The following is a 15,503-nucleotide window of genomic DNA, read 5'->3' as shown; positions in this document are numbered from 1 at the left end:
GGAGTTACGAGGCATCATCATCCCAAACTGTTTCTGTAGTCGGGGAAAAGCGAGACAACCCAGAACTTCCGAAACCCGGGTGCTGCCTGCCGAGCACAGAGGGATTTGGGCAGCACGAGGCGGTGTAGGATCTCTGAAATGCCAACTGGAATGCTCCAGTATTACAGCGACCTGAGTGGGCCGCTGCTGGTGAGAGAGAGACGGTGAATCTTGTATCTTGATCAGAAGGCTGAATTTATTAATATATGATATAATACATTATAATTATACTAAAAAGAATATAGAGAGAGGTTTGCAGAGCAGCTAGCTAAGCTAAGAATAGATAGAAAAGAATCCACAACAAAGTTGTGTCCAGGGACTCAGTCCCCTGGCTTGCACTGATGATTGGCCCTTAATTATAAACATAGAAAATGAGCCAATCAAGGTGAATCCTATTGCATTCCACAGCAGCTGATAATAATTGTTTACCTTCTCTTCGGGGGCCTCTGGCTCCCGAAGACACAGAAATATGAAAGAAAAGGATTTCTGTGGAGAAATGTCTGCGACACTCCAGGGTGAAGCAGTTGTCTGATCCCATCGTGGTTCATTGCGGAACAGGAGGTTTGGCACCCCAGGTGCTCCATCACGGACACCATCTCTGATAACCAGCCACCACCACTGACACCATCCACTAGCAGTACCACTAATAACACTACTACCCAGTGGAGAGATCCCACTTCTTCCATGGAATAAAATGGCCTTTGGGGAGAGAGACATGTTTATTGTAATTATCGTCAAATCAAAATGAGTTTATTGGAGCTCTTAATCTTTGCTGGCACAGGGTTGAACAATTTTAATTGGCACAATCTTAAGATCATCTTCAAAAGCCCCTTTCAATCCTAACCATCCAATGATTTTACGACTTCTGGTTTTTTATTAAACATAGTTTTAACACCTGACTAGCACATCCCACTGAATTTCAGCTACACAGAAAATGCTTTTTGTTTTTGATCTTGAAGGATTGTTTTTACCCCGGGTTGTTTCTCACAGTGGTTTGGAGTGAGTGATGTGCATCCTTTGCTTGGATGAGTCGTGGCACGGGCAGCCCAGGAAAGCAGAGCTGAGCTGGCATGTGCCAGTGGCTCCCCTGGCTGGCCAGGAGGGTACTGAGATGTGGATCCCGGGCTGAGCACTTCCCTCGAGGAAGGAAAGCCCCCAGACTGTTGTTTTTGGCAACATTTGTGAGCAGCCTCCATCTCTGTTCTGCTTTAGAAACCAGCCCGGAAGCCCAAATCCAGCCAGGGGTCCGGGTTTGCCCTGACTGCTGTCAATACCAATGAGTGAAAGAGCCCAGGATTTGTCCCAGGTAAGGCAGAGTGCAGGAGGATGGTTACATCCCTCAGATCTGATGCTCCATTTCCTCAGCATCACAGCCACCCCACACTGGTGATAGGGAGTGGGGAGAAGTGCTGCCCAACGAGAGCTCCCACAGGTGCCAGCACACAGGCAAGGCAGAGGAGGGTGCTGCCATGCTGTAGGGTTTCCAGTGTTCCCATCACCTTGTGCTGCCTGCAGGAGGGAGGGGCAGAGGAGGGAAAGGGGGATTTTTTTCTTGTTTCACCATAGGAAGGATTTTCAAACCCTATAAATTCACTTTTGACAAGTGAACAGCTAAAGCAGATTAACCTTTTTGCTAATCCTCTATAATGGCTTTGGAATCTCCTTAACCAATAAGAAAATTATAAGAACCTGTTTCTTTTCTTTTTATCTATATCTGTATTGTCCTCTCTTGTCTGCATGTTTTTTCTTTCTTGTTTTATTTTCCTTTCCTTTTCTAATATGAAATAGCCCAGTGATCCTATCTCCCAGAGGCTCGGTAAACAGCACATCAGAAATCCCTTTCCTTTATTCCCCTCTGGTAACAGGGTGCAGAGAAGTGTCTGCCGATTGGGATTTGATTACCAGCGGCTATCAAAAGTCTCTTTGTACAATCTGGGTCCTAAATCCCATAATTCTTTGATAAAAGAAGTATTACCAGTCCATTTTCTGTAGTGAAAGGTATGGGAGGAATGAAAGAAAGCAATCAGCAGAGATCCTAATAGGCTAAGTGCATGTGTGGTGGGAAGGCAGGGCTGGGACAGGATGCCCAGGGAAAGGCATCCTTTGTTAAGGATGGGGAAGGAGAATTAATCCTCTTCAGGCATCTGAACAGAGCTGGTCAGATCCTGCCCCTGCCCATGGCACATCCCAGCTCACCGGCCCTGTGGCCCCTCTGGACCAGCACAGAATGGGGAGCAGAACCCTGCCCCACATCCACCCCTTGTGTCAGTGTTTGGGTACATGCATAAAAGCTGGGAGCAGTTTCAGTGACCTCTGGGATGAGGGCATCCCCAGTGCCTCTCTGGAGAACTGACACCTTGGCAGGGCACAGTGAACATGTCCAGACTGAGCAGCTACAAAGGTCCCTTTGTCCAAAAATGTAAAGATTTGCAGAGCTCAGTTATAACCCAAGTTACACCATTGGAACAGCTGAAGGAGAGGCAAATAAAGGGGTGGAAGGAAAAGCAGCAGTTTGGTTTGAAGTGAGTCACAAGTAGAGCAGCTATGGGGCATCTCTTCCCAGCACCGAGGGGCCTGCAGGTGAGGAAGGCAGGCAGTGAGCAGGGGTGAGGGGAGAAGGGAGCTGAGAGGGGCTCTCCTGGGGAGTGGCTGTAGGTTTTGCAGGGTGCTGGAGGCATTGCTGGGCTGTCCAGGGTCTTTGGTGTGCAGGGGTTTCACAGCACCCACCCGTGTGTCTCCCTGGGGTACCATGGGTGGGACTCAAGGAAACACCAGGTGTGAGCTCCAGGGCCTCGCTTCTCACCTGGGCTTAAACTGCACTGAGGGTGAGGGAGCTTGGGCTTAAACTTTGTTAAACAACCTGATCTCAGCCACACCTTCTCTATTTTATTCCCAGCTACTCAGTCAGTTACAAACACAGCATCCAAGATGTTCTCTCTCCTCCTGTGGGTTGCAGCTGCCAGGCCTTGCTGTTTGTCCTCAGGAGGGGCAGAGCCAGGCTTCCCTTCCCCTCCTGAATCTTGGCCATGGCCTCTCCCCAGCTTCTCTGGCTGGGCAGGAGCTGGGAATTGAACTGGCTGTGGGAAAGTTGGCTGTGGTACTGAGTCCACACTCCTGCCTGGATGGCTGTGGGACATCACTGAGAGCACACAGAGGCACCAGCAGCAACAATCCTCCCCTTCCCTTCCCCACACAGAGCACGGCTCAGCTGCATGGGAGATAGTTCCATGCCACTAAACTGTGGTGCAGAGATGCTGCAAGCAGTTTGTAATCTAATTTATTAAGGGCTTTGAATCCTTACAAAGAGTATGTTGGATACATGCAAAGCATCTGCATTATTACAGTGATTAGGGCCGCAGAGATGGGGGAAAGGGGAAGGAGGGAAAATACAATTTCTCTGCTTTCAGCAGAAAATAAATCAACTTTCACAGAGAATTCTGGCAAAGCCAAAGGCTGTGCTGTCATTAAAAATGATTTTTTATTAAGCTGAACTCTCTCTTCTCTCATATTGTATGATATGACAGCTCTCTTTTGATGGGAAAGCTTTCATTTGGCCAGAGAAAGGGATAATTTGCTTCTTTTAAGGAGTTAATCCTCTGGTCCATTTCCGGGCTGGGAACAGCCATCCTCCCCCTTCCTTGGATGGGAGCTGCAGCACAATGGAGATCATAACCACCTCAAATCTACACCCGAGATGGAGAAATCAGATTTCCTTCTCCAGTCATTTTTGTGGGATTAGCTAAATCTTAGATCCACACTAACCCTTCACAAAGCTGCCAAGATTAGTTAGAATTTATTTTACTTGCAGGGGGGTTTACGGTTTTCTTTCCAAAGGGATTATATCTCTCTCACTATATATATATATTTAGAGTGGCTTCAGTCATAACACAGCTAGGTCAGAGGGAGGAAAAGGGTGTGTGTGCGTATAAAATAAAAACTCAGCTGCGAGAATGACAGTCACTTGAAACGCCAAGACAAAGCCATGGTTCTGGATGGCTTTGCCAGTCCATTTCAAAAGCCACATGAGCTGTCCTTTCCCTAGCAAAACCCCGCTAGGGAGCCAGTGAAGGGAGAGCAAGGCCCCCCAGCTGGGCTGCCTGCTGGCCCAGGATGTCTGCAGAGCCAGTGCCAGGGGCTGAGGCTGCCAGGAGAGGCCTGAAGAAGCCACGTCCGTTCAGCATCGAGCACATCCTCTCTAGCCCCTCGGAGAAGAGCCCCCAGGTCTTGGTGCCCCTGTGCCTGCAGAGCATCCTGGACTGCACACCCCAGAGGCCCTGTGAGCTGGAGACCATCCCAGCCAGCTCCCTGCAGGAGGAGGAGGAGGAGGAAGAGGAGGAAGAGCTGGAAGGCGCAGGCTGCAGCTGCTGCTGCTGTTCTCACACAAGTGCCCGTTCCCTGCAGGAGCTGCCGGCGTGGCTGGGTGAGTGCTGGGCTGGGTGAGTGCTGGGCTGGGTGAGTTTGGGTTTGGTTCAGGTGTGGGGCTCCCTGAAGGGCTGGTGCCCGTGCTGGGGGCAGGGGAAAACCTGGCTGTTAATGGTAATATGGCATCTGGCACAGTGGTCTTGGGGCCGACGCCCAGCAATCTGAGCTGTTCCTAGCAGGGCTCCTAAGAGTGCAACTTTCACCTGAAATGCTACCAGGGCTTGAAAAGCAGAGGGTGCTGACTGTTAGTGGATATTACTGATTCGTGTGAAACTCTTGTGAGAATGATGCTTCTAGGGGTGTAGGCTCCCTGTGGAGTGTGGGGCCCCATGGCCATGCTGCCCACGTGCACAGCTGTGCCTGTGCTTCCTGACATCACCAGCCCTGGGGAATCTCACCCATCCTTTAAGGAAAAGAGTTTTGGCTACATCTAGCAAAATTACTGTGGAAAATAAAAAATAGCAAACCCTTAAAATGCAGTTCGAGAGCATCCTGAAAGTTCAGAATTCCCTTGTGTCAGGGCTAAAGCACAGATCTTTGCTGGGCTGTGAGTTTGAAGTTATTTTTTGGAGCTGGCCATAGTGCAACTGGTAAGCAAACAAAGAAAACCCAGCCAGTGCTCACCACGTGCATCCTTCTCCCAGAGTCATGCCCTAAGCTCTTCTTCCACTTGCACAGTGACCACTCAGCTTGGCACCCACTCCAGGTGCCCGGCTGCCACCTTCCCAACAGCAGCAGGGATACAGCTGATGCCTGAGCTGCCTTGAGCATGGCGAGTGTTTGAGCCCCACCCCTGTAGCCCTGCTGCTGTCCCTGTCCCCTGGCAGATGCGCGGCTGCCCTGGCCCATGCGGCTCCTGCAGCCGGCGCTCAGGGCGTGCAGGAGCTCCCAGGAGAAGGCAGAGCTGCAGGGCCTGCAGCAGCAGCTGCAGCGCCGCACGCGCCGGCACCGCACCATCTTCAGCGAGGAGCAGCTGCAGGCGCTGGAGACGCTGTTCCACCAGAACCAGTACCCGGACGTGGTGACCCGCGAGCACCTGGCAAACCGCATCCACCTCAAGGAGGAGCGCGTGGAGGTGAGATCCTGCTGAGGGCAGAGCTTGTGTGTTCCTGCAGCCCCCCAGGAGCACACACTGGGCATTGTGCTGTCTTTTTTCCTCGTTTTAAAATCCGTCCTTGTGCGTTGGACAAAAGAGAGTTTAAGTCTGGTGAGCAATGGAAGAACATAAACCATTTCAGCTGGGCTAATTTGTGCTGGCACCCAGTCCCACACACTCACATGATGCCTCTCTCCCAGAATCACCCACAGACATGCCCAGCTCTGCTGCTCATCCCCTGCACCCAAGGGTGTATTCCTTTACCTAAGTGATCTGCCTGACTTCTGAACTTGTCCCAGCTCCCTTGTGCCCCTCACATGTACTTGAGCACGACAGCAGCAGAGGCACTGATTACATTTTGTATCAAGCCTTTCCATCACAGTACCTTACAGCCCAGGAGGGCCACTGCCTGTCCCCCTCCCAGTAACACCTGACATGCTAGAGCCCTTTTCCTGTTCTGCACTTTCCAGGTTTGGTTTAAAAATCGTCGGGCGAAGTGGCGACACCAGAAGAGGGCGACTGCCTCGGTGGTGACCCTGCAGGCCAAGCAGCCCCCCAAGGAGGGCTGTTAGTGCCCACAGGCAGCACCAAGCACCCCCTGCCCGGGCTGGCAGGCTCAGGGGTGACCCGAGGGGCTGATGCAGCAAAAGGAACCTCTGTGGTTCACAGGAGGAGGAGGACAGGTAAAAGCAGACATGGCACTGCCACATGCCTCTTCCAAACCCAGTTCACATGGCAAATGACTGAGCAGGCAGGACCTGCAGGGCACAGAGCTGTACCGGTGTTAAATCTGTGTGCTTTAAGAGAAAGAGAAACTCCCCTTCTTGTCTTTGCTCTGTGCACGTAGTATTTGTGCTTGTTTTATTGATGTAGATTTACAAAATATTCTGCAAATGAATGTTTCCTGTTTGCAGCATCTCAGCGGCATCTAAAGTTGCTTTTGGGGTTGAACTCGCTGGACAAGCGATTTGTTTCAAAACAAAGGAACGCGTGTTTCCCCCCATAGCCCTGGGGAGAGGCGATGACCCTGCTGTGCTGAGAGGACTGGCACGGGCAGGTTCGCCTCCACCCCTCTGCCAGCCAGCCCCGGGCACGAGGAGCCGTGTCCGTGCTCCCGACGGGGCCGAGGAGAAGCCGCGAGCTGGAAAGCAACGAGATCAATAAAAGTGCCCGGGCAGCGGGGCAGCCAGCCGGGGTCCGCTCCCCGCAGCCCGAGCGTTTCTGAGGAGCTGGGGGCGTGGGGGGACCCGCCCGGCGCCCATCCCGTGTCCCGTCCCAGTTCCCATCTCGCCTCCCATCCTGTCTGTATCCTGGCTCCCATCCCGGCTCCCATTTCTGTTCCCACCCCGGTTCCCATCCCTATTCCCACCCCGGTTCCCGATCCGGCTCCGCCGCTGTCACGGCCCGGGCCCGCCCGGCTCCTCCACACCGACAGGGGGCGCGCGCGCTCCTCCCGGGGCGGGGCGCGCATTCCGATCCTGCGGCGCGGGAATGTGACGTCACTGCCCGTCGCGTTGGCGGCGGCGGAGGAGGAGGAGCAGGAGCGGAGCGGTTCCGACGCCATGGAGGCGATGCCGGTGCCCCCCGCCTCTCCCGCCGCTCTGGGGCCGGCTCCCGCCGCGGGCCCCGTCGCCGTGACGGGGAAGGAGGTGGTGTCGCCGGCCGCGAGGCATCCGAAGAAGATCCTGGATGAGGAGGCCTATATCGAGGTAAGGCGGTGGGCCGGGAGCCTCCGCCCGCCGGTGCTTGGACCGAGCGCTTCCAGCGCGGCGGAGCTCGGCTGGGCTCGGCGGGGCTCCGCGGGAAAGGGACGGCCCGTGCCCGCTGCAACCGCGGCTGCGGGTGGAAATCCCGCCGGGGCCGCCCCTCGGGCTCCCGCCCGTCCTGAGGCGGCACCGCCCGCGCTCTGCCACCGGCCCGGGGCTGCCCGGCCTGCCCGGGCTTGGCACCGCTCGCCCCGAGCTGGGCCGGCGCTCCGGGTGTCCCAGCGCGGCACTGCAGCTGTCTCTGTCTTTGCAGAGCTTGGAGAAAATCATCCAGCGGGACTTTTTTCCTGATGTGGAGAAGCTGCGAGCACAGAAGGACTATCTGGAGGCTGAGGAAAATGGAGACTTGGAGAAAATGAGACAAATTGCTATCAAGTTTGGCTCTTCCTTGAACAAATCGTCAAGGGACACACCTGCACCCTGTAAGAACTGGCTCTGTGGGGCATGAGGGGATTGTATCTGATATTGCTGCTCTTTATCTAACTTTGTGCAGGCAGTGCTTATCTTATAGATTCAAGGTTGAGATTGCATGAGACCTAAGTGTACCTGTTTGGGCAGCAGCCAGTGTCTGGTGGCTCATGCTGAATTTCTCTTTGATGGTGTCTAAAAACTCCTTGAGGGAAGGGTTTTGGGAAAAGCAGCCTTTTAATAAGCATTCCTTATAGGCATCTTTTGCCAAGTTCCTGCTCCCTAGGGAATGTTATGTGCTCTCTACTATGAGAAATCCTAATATTTTGAATCCTTATTTTAGTTTGTAGTTTTATGGGTTCTTGTTGTGTCTACAGTCATTTGAGATTTTTGGGTATCAGGGACAAAAGGTGTGGTAAGCTTGTGGTTATCAGAGCTTCCCACAGCATATACTGGGCTGTGGCTCTCCTGGGGGTTTCTCCCAGCAGGAGAAAAATGTCTTAGATGAGGCCAAAATCTTGTTTGGAGGTTGAGAGAATTGAACAGAGCACTGTGGAGTTCTTTTCACAAGTTTTTTATTTAATTTTTATTCTCTTGATATGCCTTCTGTGACTTGTTTGGTACATCATCCTTAGAGCTAATCCTGTTGTGTGCTTCAGTAACCAGGTGAATTTTTATTTTGTTTGTGGCAGATGTTACCCCAGCCACGTTTGAAACCCCAGAAGTGCATCCAGGTGGTCTTCCAGTGGGAAATAAATCTAAAGCTGGCATCAAGACTGCAGAGGAAGGTAGGAGAATTATCTAGCTGAATTCTTCCAAAAATAAATTGTCTACCAGCAGCTGGCCACTTGTACATTTCACCTTTAAAATAAATTGCTATAAATGCCATAAAAGGGTTTATATGTGTTCCAAACCTGATTTATTACTGCACCACTCTGTGTGGATCCATGGCTTTGACCCAGGTTGATGGTAATTATTGGTGTGTCTGTGGAGGAAGGTCAAGAGCACACACAGTGCTCCCCTGGAAAGGGAGGCATTAACCTTCCTCAGGCTTCTTCCCTTCTCTTGGTAGGAGAAGCAGAGAAGGATGATAAGGATGCTCTTCCCAGCCTGGACACGTTCCTGGCCAAGCACACGAGCGAGGACAACGCCTCCTTTGAGCAGATCATGGAGGTGGCCAAGGAGAAGGAGAAGGTCAAGCACGCCTGGCTGTACAGTGCAGAGGAGGAGTACACCCGGGTAGGCATGGCTCTGCTCTGCCACAGGGACTCAGCAGGGAAACCATTTCACTCTGCTTCTGCTAAGGCTCAGCTCCCTGGGTCCTCTGACTGCTCTTGGCTTCCTTGTGCAGTCCTGTTTTTCTGTCACACAGAAAGAACAGTGCTGACTTAGTTGCCAAGGCCTTGTCTCTTCTGTAAGCAGCAACACCAGGGAGAGCAGCTGAGCACAGTTCCTGCTGTTTGTCCGTCAGCCTCTCATTATTTGCTGTTTGTCTGTCTTATTTCAGTTTCTGTTATCAGTGGTAACCCACTCAGCTGCTGAGGCACAGAACTGCATGAGCATGGCTGGCTGTGCTGCCTTCCTCAGCCCCCTGCAGGGGAGCTCCAAGTGCTGCTCTGGGCCTGCCTTGTCAGTCTGAGCAGCTGGCACACTGATGATGTGGGATGCAGTGCCCTTTCATGGAGTTTGGCACTGACATGTGGGTGTTTGCTGCTGTTTCTTGAGGCAGTGTTATTTTTGTTATCCCAACTATCCCTCACAGTCTGTTACATACCTTATGCAAAGTGTTCTAGGGCAGGTGGCTGAGCTTGTGACTGAGCTCTCCAAGTTGTGTTTGCCTGAATAAAAGATTGCAGGAGGCTGCTTCAGACTTTTTTTTTTCACATTTTAAAGTTTTTTTCCATTGCCGTTTCAGCGACAAAATGAAAACCTGGCACTTCCTTCAGCTGAGCAGCAAGCTCTGGAGAATGTGAAAGCTGGGCTGGATACCTGGGAATACACAGCTCGAAACACCCTCATGTATTATCCCACAGGTGAGGCATTGGCTCCTCAGTGCTTACAGCATTTCTGTATGTGACTGAGCAGCTGTTACAGGCAATGCTGTGCTTTTTCTTCTGTAAAGTTGTTTTTTCTTTTTTTCTTGGTCTCTGATTCCAAACTTTGATCATGTTCTATTTGCCATTGAAAAGCTCATCTGTATTACAGCAGTACTTGTTTTCAGCAGCCAAAGTTCTTTCCTGGCCTGTCTTTATGAGCACTTGTTGTCATCTTCATTAATTGTTTGCTTCTGCTCAAAGAGTCCTCCTTGGACTTGTTAGTCTGTGTTGCTATAGAAAAATACATATTTTTGTAAATGTACTTTCTTTTTTGGCTGTAAATGTACAGTTGATAATTTCTGTGAACCAGTGCAGCAAAGAGCTCTTTTTTAAAAGGCATTTTGCTTTTCTAGGTGTGCCTGATGAGAGTGAAGTTTTTAAGAAGCCCAGGGAAGTTGTGCACCGAAACACACGTTTTGTGAAGGACCCTTTTAGCCAAGCTGTGAGCAAATCACAGCTCCAACAAGCTGCAGCCCTCAATGCTCAGGTTGGATAATTTTACTTCTGACTCAAATTTAGTTAGGCTTTGCTCTCTGGTGTGGTTCATCCCCCAGAATTGTGTCTGTGTGTGTGTGTGTGTGGATGCAGCTGACTCTCACCTTTCTCCACATGAACAACATTGTCTTTTTTATTTCAGTACAAACAGGGCAAAGTGGGACCTGATGGGAAAGAACTGATACCCCAAGATTCTCCAAAAGTGAATGGGTATGGATTTGTGGCTACCCCCTCTCCTGCCCCAGGTAAGAGGGTTTTCTTATTTCTTCTGCTTTAACAGGAGTATTACTGCACTTTGATGCTCTGTTCAACACTAGGGTGTCATTACAGGGTAGATGAGGAGTATAACCTCGTGCTGTGTAAGCCAGCTGCATACAGGGCTTAAATCCTGGTCCAGTACACTGGTAGAAGTCACACTGCACCAAGAGGCTCTGAAGTTGCTGTGCCATTGCTCAGGAATCATCTAGGTGTGGGGGGTACTTTCAGTTAGAACAAACTGATTATTTTTCTTCGAGTTGAAACGTGGTATCTGAATTTGTAGCTGTTCTGCAGCAGCCATGCTGTTTCTCTGTGCTTTTTGTGGTTATGCCAAAACCTGAACAAACTGGGGCTTTCCCTCTGGGAAACCTGCAGGTGGCGTTTGGGGCACCTCCTTCCTCCATCGGAAATGCATTCTCCAAACCCTGGGCATGGGGATTTTCCAGCCAGAGACTTAAATGGCTGGAAAATCCATTCTACACCTGTTAGACAAAATGCAGTCAGTGTTTGGTGCAGGCTGCCCCTGAGATGATTGGAGGGAACATTTGGCTATTACATGTCCTTAAATCCTCTGCCTGTTTTCTGACTTTTCAAGAGTTTCCTGTGTCCAAGGAGTTTCCATACAGCAGCAGAGGGGAGGACTAGTACTGTAGAGGGAAAAATGAAAGTGTCACTAATCAAAAGTTAGCAAATGGAAAAATGAAGGCATGGAATGGGTGGTGCTTGGTTGTTGTAACTGAGAGGGTGACACAGCTACAGGCAGTCCCTTTTAATGGGAACCACATGTTGTGGTGTGATTTCCTCTGCAGTGTAGGGGGCTCCTTTCTTGATGAATTTGCTGCATTTTCTAATTTGCTTTGCTTCTCTCTCTCTTTTTTTTTTTTTTTTTTTTTTTTTTTTTTTTTTTGTGAATGAATAGTCAAATGTCTCGCATGGGCATAACTTGTTGAATTTGTTTTAGGTGTGAATGAGTCACCTTTTATGACATGGGGTGAAATTGAAAGCACCCCTTTACGTCTGGAAGGGTCAGAAAGACCTTACGTGGACAGAACACCTGGCCCAGCTTTCAAGGTATTTCATGTCAGCATGACATTCTTTTCTGGGGGGGGAAGAACTAAGAAGGGAAAGGCAATGAGTAAGTAATAGATTAACATGGAGTGTGACACATCTCTGGGTGATGTTCCCAGTCCTTGAAACTAATAATCTAGTTTGTGCTTGGAGGGTGGAGGCGAGCATGGATCCACATGAAATCTTGGTGGAGCTACCTGAGGTGGAGCACTGGCTGGCAGGAGAATGAGATTCTGCATTTGGGGGTGGGCCCAGGCAGAGGAGCTTTCAGAAGAAGCTGAGGACATGCTCAATTTTTCTGATTTTAATGTGTGGATAGGTGGAAATTTAGCATTTCCCTCTGTCTTTATCTTCTGGCTGTTGCAGCCTGAGGCAGATGTATCAGTTGAGAGTAGAAAAGACACTCTGGCTTTGCTAATGGCACCTAACCCTGCATGCTGCTTGTCTCCTGCTGGTGTCTTTGAATGTGAGATGTCTGAGACTCTTAGTTTAAGAGGGGTGTAATTTGCTGTATGTGCCACTGTTTTGTCAGACTCCAAAGGCCTTGACTGGTTCTCCTGCTGTTTAACAATGTCTGTGTATGGCTGAGCGCTGGCTGGCTACAGGCCAGGCAAGACACAGGTGACATTGTTTGTGTAGAAGAAACAGCAGGAGGAAATGCCAGAGGTAATGGCTGCTTCCTTGACTGGACTGGTTTTACAGTTTTTGTTACTTGCTAAGGCAGGTTGAAGGTCTCTGTGTCCTCTCTGGCTTTTATACAGCAGCAAAGAGGTGTGGGCTGACCCCACTTCTCCCTGCTTTAGATGCCTGTGCATTGGAATCCAGCTTTGAAGGTGCTTTGACTCATTTTTTCAGCACTCTTGAGTGAGCTGTGTGTGATACATTTTTAGATCCTGGAGCCCGGACGCCGTGAGAGGTTGGGACTGAAGATGGCCAATGAAGTGGCAGCTAAAAACCGAGCAAAGAAGCAGGAGGCACTTCGAAAAGTGACAGAAAACCTGGCCAGGTGAGACTTCTGTTTGGACAGCAGAACTGGGGGTGGCTGTTATCTGATGAGATGTAAATCAGCACATGTAGAAAGGGAGGAGTTATGGTAAGGAAGGATAGGAAGAGGTACATTTGGACTGAAAGTTTTTAGAAATTAAAAATTCAGAAACTAAAAAACTTAATTCCTGAGGGAAGCTGGCTGGTGGCTGTTCCTGACACTCTTTGTCAGCATTACTGCTCTGCCCTACAGCCACCCAGTGATGCCTCTGGATCAGTGCCTTGCCTCATTGCAAAGAGGAGACATGATAAGAGTTGCTTGGGGGGGTCACAGGAAGGACAGAATGGGCTCAAAGGAAAAGTCAGGCAGTGCCACTCAGGTTTGGGAGGGATGTTTGAGGTTTTTCTGTCACTTGTTTCTCTAGAGAGATAGGCTGCATTTACCTGCAGGCAGTGGGTCTACTCTGGGGGAACTCATGTTGGGAGGCAATGTTGCTTTTCCTGATAAAGGCAGATTTTTTTACTGTAAAATCTCTTAAAGCCGTTTATTCTGTTTCAGCCTTACTCCAAAAGGACTGAGCCCAGCAATGTCACCAGCTTTGCAAAGACTTGTAAACAGGACTGCAAGTAAATACACGGACAAAGCCCTGCGAGCCAGCTACACCCCCTCGCCAGCCCACACAGGAACTCCTGGGTACAAGACCCCAGCCAGTGGGCCTCAAACCCCCCAGAGCACCCCACAGTCTAGGACAGTATCTCAGACACCAGTATCTCAGGATACCACATCCATCACGGACAATTTGCTGCAGCTTCCCAAAAGAAGAAAGGCATCTGAATTCTTCTGAACATTCCAATCACCACCAAGGTGATGGTGATCTGGCTGTGCTCAGTGAACTGTGGACTGGATACTGGAAACTGGGAAAATGGACATCATTTCTTAAAGATATATTTCTGTTTTTAAGAGGGCTTGCATTTAAATTAATTTCTGTACAGCTATGTCTGTTTGTTAAGTGGGGTCAGCCTTTCTTAAAGGCTGAACTGGACTTGGCTCCAGCTTGTCAAACTTGAGTTTGCAGAAGAGGGGACACGACTATGTGTATACTGAGGCATGACACAGAATTTTAGAGAGATTCTCTTTAACTTTAAACTGATGCACTTCACAAGTTTGACTAACTTGGTGATCTTGTTAAAACCAGCATTCCTTAAGAGGACCCCATTTCCTCCTCCACTGCTTACACTTTGCAGAATGGGATTTGCCTTCCTGCTTTTGCTCAGACTTCTGCAGGTTTTGGGCTTGCCCTGTTCTGCAGCTGGCAGAGGGAAGGGATTTGTTTTGTAGCTGCTCTGCGTGTGACTCCAGAGAGTTGATGATCACAATCAGGGGCCAGAGACAGTCCTGTGTCACCCACCAGGATGGCAGTGCCATTCTGAAGGACAGAAATTATACTTCTGATAGCCCTAGTGGAGCTTTTGTTTGGTGTTCTCCTCCCATTCTTTGGAACTTTTGGCTTTAGTTTTTATAATTGGCCAAAAAAAGGAAAAGCAATTTTAACCATCCATAGGCTGCACTCAGTGCTGTGGTTGCTGCACATGAGCTGATGTTTGTGTGTGGATGAGCCCTTGTGTGGTGTGATCCAGCCTGGAGAAGCACTGGGCACCCTTTAGGAGGAAGCAGGTGTAGCCAGATGTTTTCATTTCTTGCACCACACCTGAGTACAAGACAGTGTGTGTAACACTTGGCAGTGTTGGCAGTTGCTGTAGTCAGGTGATGTTTTCCTGAGGGAACATCCATGGAAAGTCTTACCCAGCAACTTGAGGAGTGTCTGCAGTGTTCTCTGAGGTCTGGGGCATTGGGTGCTGTGTTTGTCTTGGTGGAGAGCTTCCTTTTGTGTGGTTTCCTCTGCCTCTTCCAAAACTCGTGTCCCTGACTTTGAAAAACCCTTCTGAGAGACTCAGTTTTTATAGTGCACCTTGTAAAAATAAATGTATCAACATGGCATTGCTAGGACTCAAAAATTAGTAATTGTTACCTTTTTAGACCAGAAATACTTGAAGGCTATGTTTTTTCTTTAAGCAAAAAAGTTATTTTCAGGTACGCATGAATGAATGTAAAAGGAGTGTGTTTGCTAAAGTTTTCATGCTTTCAGAATTGTTCTTTAAGGACTGAACTGTCTAAATATGAACCAAGTTCTTAGATAACTTCAAATAATCATTATTTATTTCATAGTGAAGTGCTTGTCTCCAGCGAGGCACAGGACCTCTCTGTTAGGTGCACAGGCAGGAGATCAGACCCTGCTCTGCAGTTCGGGTCGCTGAGCAGACCAGGAATGTGGGATTCCGCCCATTGGTGGGTGCAGAAGCTCCTCTGAGTGTGGGATGCACAGAAAGGCTGAGCAGCATTCGAGGGGCTGCAGATGGGACTCCTGACACGTGGATCAGGAGTGGGATGTGGCATCTCTGCCACAGCATTTCAAACTGGCTGTGCTCATACCAAGGAGCAGCTGGAATAATAGGGAAATGTGATATCTGAGCGTGGTTAGCTCCACATTGTGCAGTTCATGCTTAAAAGCAGATTGCATTAAATATTCTGTGGATGGTGTTGGTTTTGTGTTTGCCCTCAAGTGAAATAACCTGGACAGCCACACTAAAATCACAGTCTTGATTCTGCCACTGATGGCCCTTCACATGTTTGTTGGAAATGGAACTTATTTTCAGTTACATGCTGTAAAACTGGGTCTGTTGAAAGGGCTGGAGTGCTCTTCAGATTGGCTGTTCCTCTAATGCCTGCTGTAATATCTGTTTTCTGCTTCCTGCTGCAGTTCAGCCCCTGCTAGCTGTAATTAGCAAATCACTAAATTCTTCATTGCCAGA

General features: G+C 49.6%; 2 protein-coding genes across 2 annotated transcripts; both read left to right on the top strand.

The window, feature by feature from the left end:
* Positions 1–4,149: 4,149 nt before the first annotated feature.
* On the top strand, positions 4,150–6,129 carry GSC2 (goosecoid homeobox 2). The gene is made up of 3 exons (XM_058816966.1): positions 4,150–4,459; positions 5,289–5,536; positions 6,028–6,129. The coding sequence occupies exons 1-3, from the start codon at positions 4,150–4,152 to the stop codon at positions 6,127–6,129; spliced, it is 660 nt and encodes a 219-aa protein (XP_058672949.1).
* A 965-nt stretch (positions 6,130–7,094) lies between these two features.
* On the top strand, positions 7,095–14,985 carry ESS2 (ess-2 splicing factor homolog). Its single transcript, XM_058816722.1, has 10 exons — positions 7,095–7,266; positions 7,577–7,745; positions 8,424–8,519; positions 8,804–8,970; positions 9,647–9,764; positions 10,181–10,314; positions 10,465–10,567; positions 11,542–11,651; positions 12,539–12,654; positions 13,192–14,985. Exons 1-10 carry the CDS (start codon positions 7,120–7,122, stop codon positions 13,475–13,477), a joined length of 1,446 nt encoding a protein of 481 aa, XP_058672705.1. The 5' UTR covers positions 7,095–7,119; the 3' UTR covers positions 13,478–14,985.
* Positions 14,986–15,503: the final 518 nt, after the last annotated feature.

This window comes from Ammospiza caudacuta, chromosome 18, assembly GCF_027887145.1.
Source record: "Ammospiza caudacuta isolate bAmmCau1 chromosome 18, bAmmCau1.pri, whole genome shotgun sequence".
In the NCBI taxonomy this organism is placed as follows: Eukaryota; Metazoa; Chordata; class Aves; order Passeriformes; family Passerellidae; genus Ammospiza; species Ammospiza caudacuta.
Note: the sequence above shows the minus strand (reverse complement) of the source record. Positions and strands in the feature narration are given on the sequence as shown.

What these genes read in the sequence shown, in the direction of transcription:
- GSC2 (XM_058816966.1), top strand. Translation starts at nt 4,150, where the DNA reads ATGTCTGCAGAGCCAGTGCCAGGGGCTGAGGCTGCCAGGAGAGGCCTG. An exon ending in GGAGCTGCCGGCGTGGCTGG is followed by an intron (nt 4,460 to 5,288) that starts GTGAGTGCTGGG and finishes GTCCCCTGGCAG; the next exon opens with ATGCGCGGCTGCCCTGGCCC. An exon ending in TCAAGGAGGAGCGCGTGGAG is followed by an intron (nt 5,537 to 6,027) that starts GTGAGATCCTGC and finishes TGCACTTTCCAG; the next exon opens with GTTTGGTTTAAAAATCGTCG.
- ESS2 (XM_058816722.1), top strand. Translation starts at nt 7,120, where the DNA reads ATGGAGGCGATGCCGGTGCCCCCCGCCTCTCCCGCCGCTCTGGGGCCG. An exon ending in CCTCATGTATTATCCCACAG is followed by an intron (nt 9,765 to 10,180) that starts GTGAGGCATTGG and finishes TTGCTTTTCTAG; the next exon opens with GTGTGCCTGATGAGAGTGAA. An exon ending in TACCCCCTCTCCTGCCCCAG is followed by an intron (nt 10,568 to 11,541) that starts GTAAGAGGGTTT and finishes AATTTGTTTTAG; the next exon opens with GTGTGAATGAGTCACCTTTT.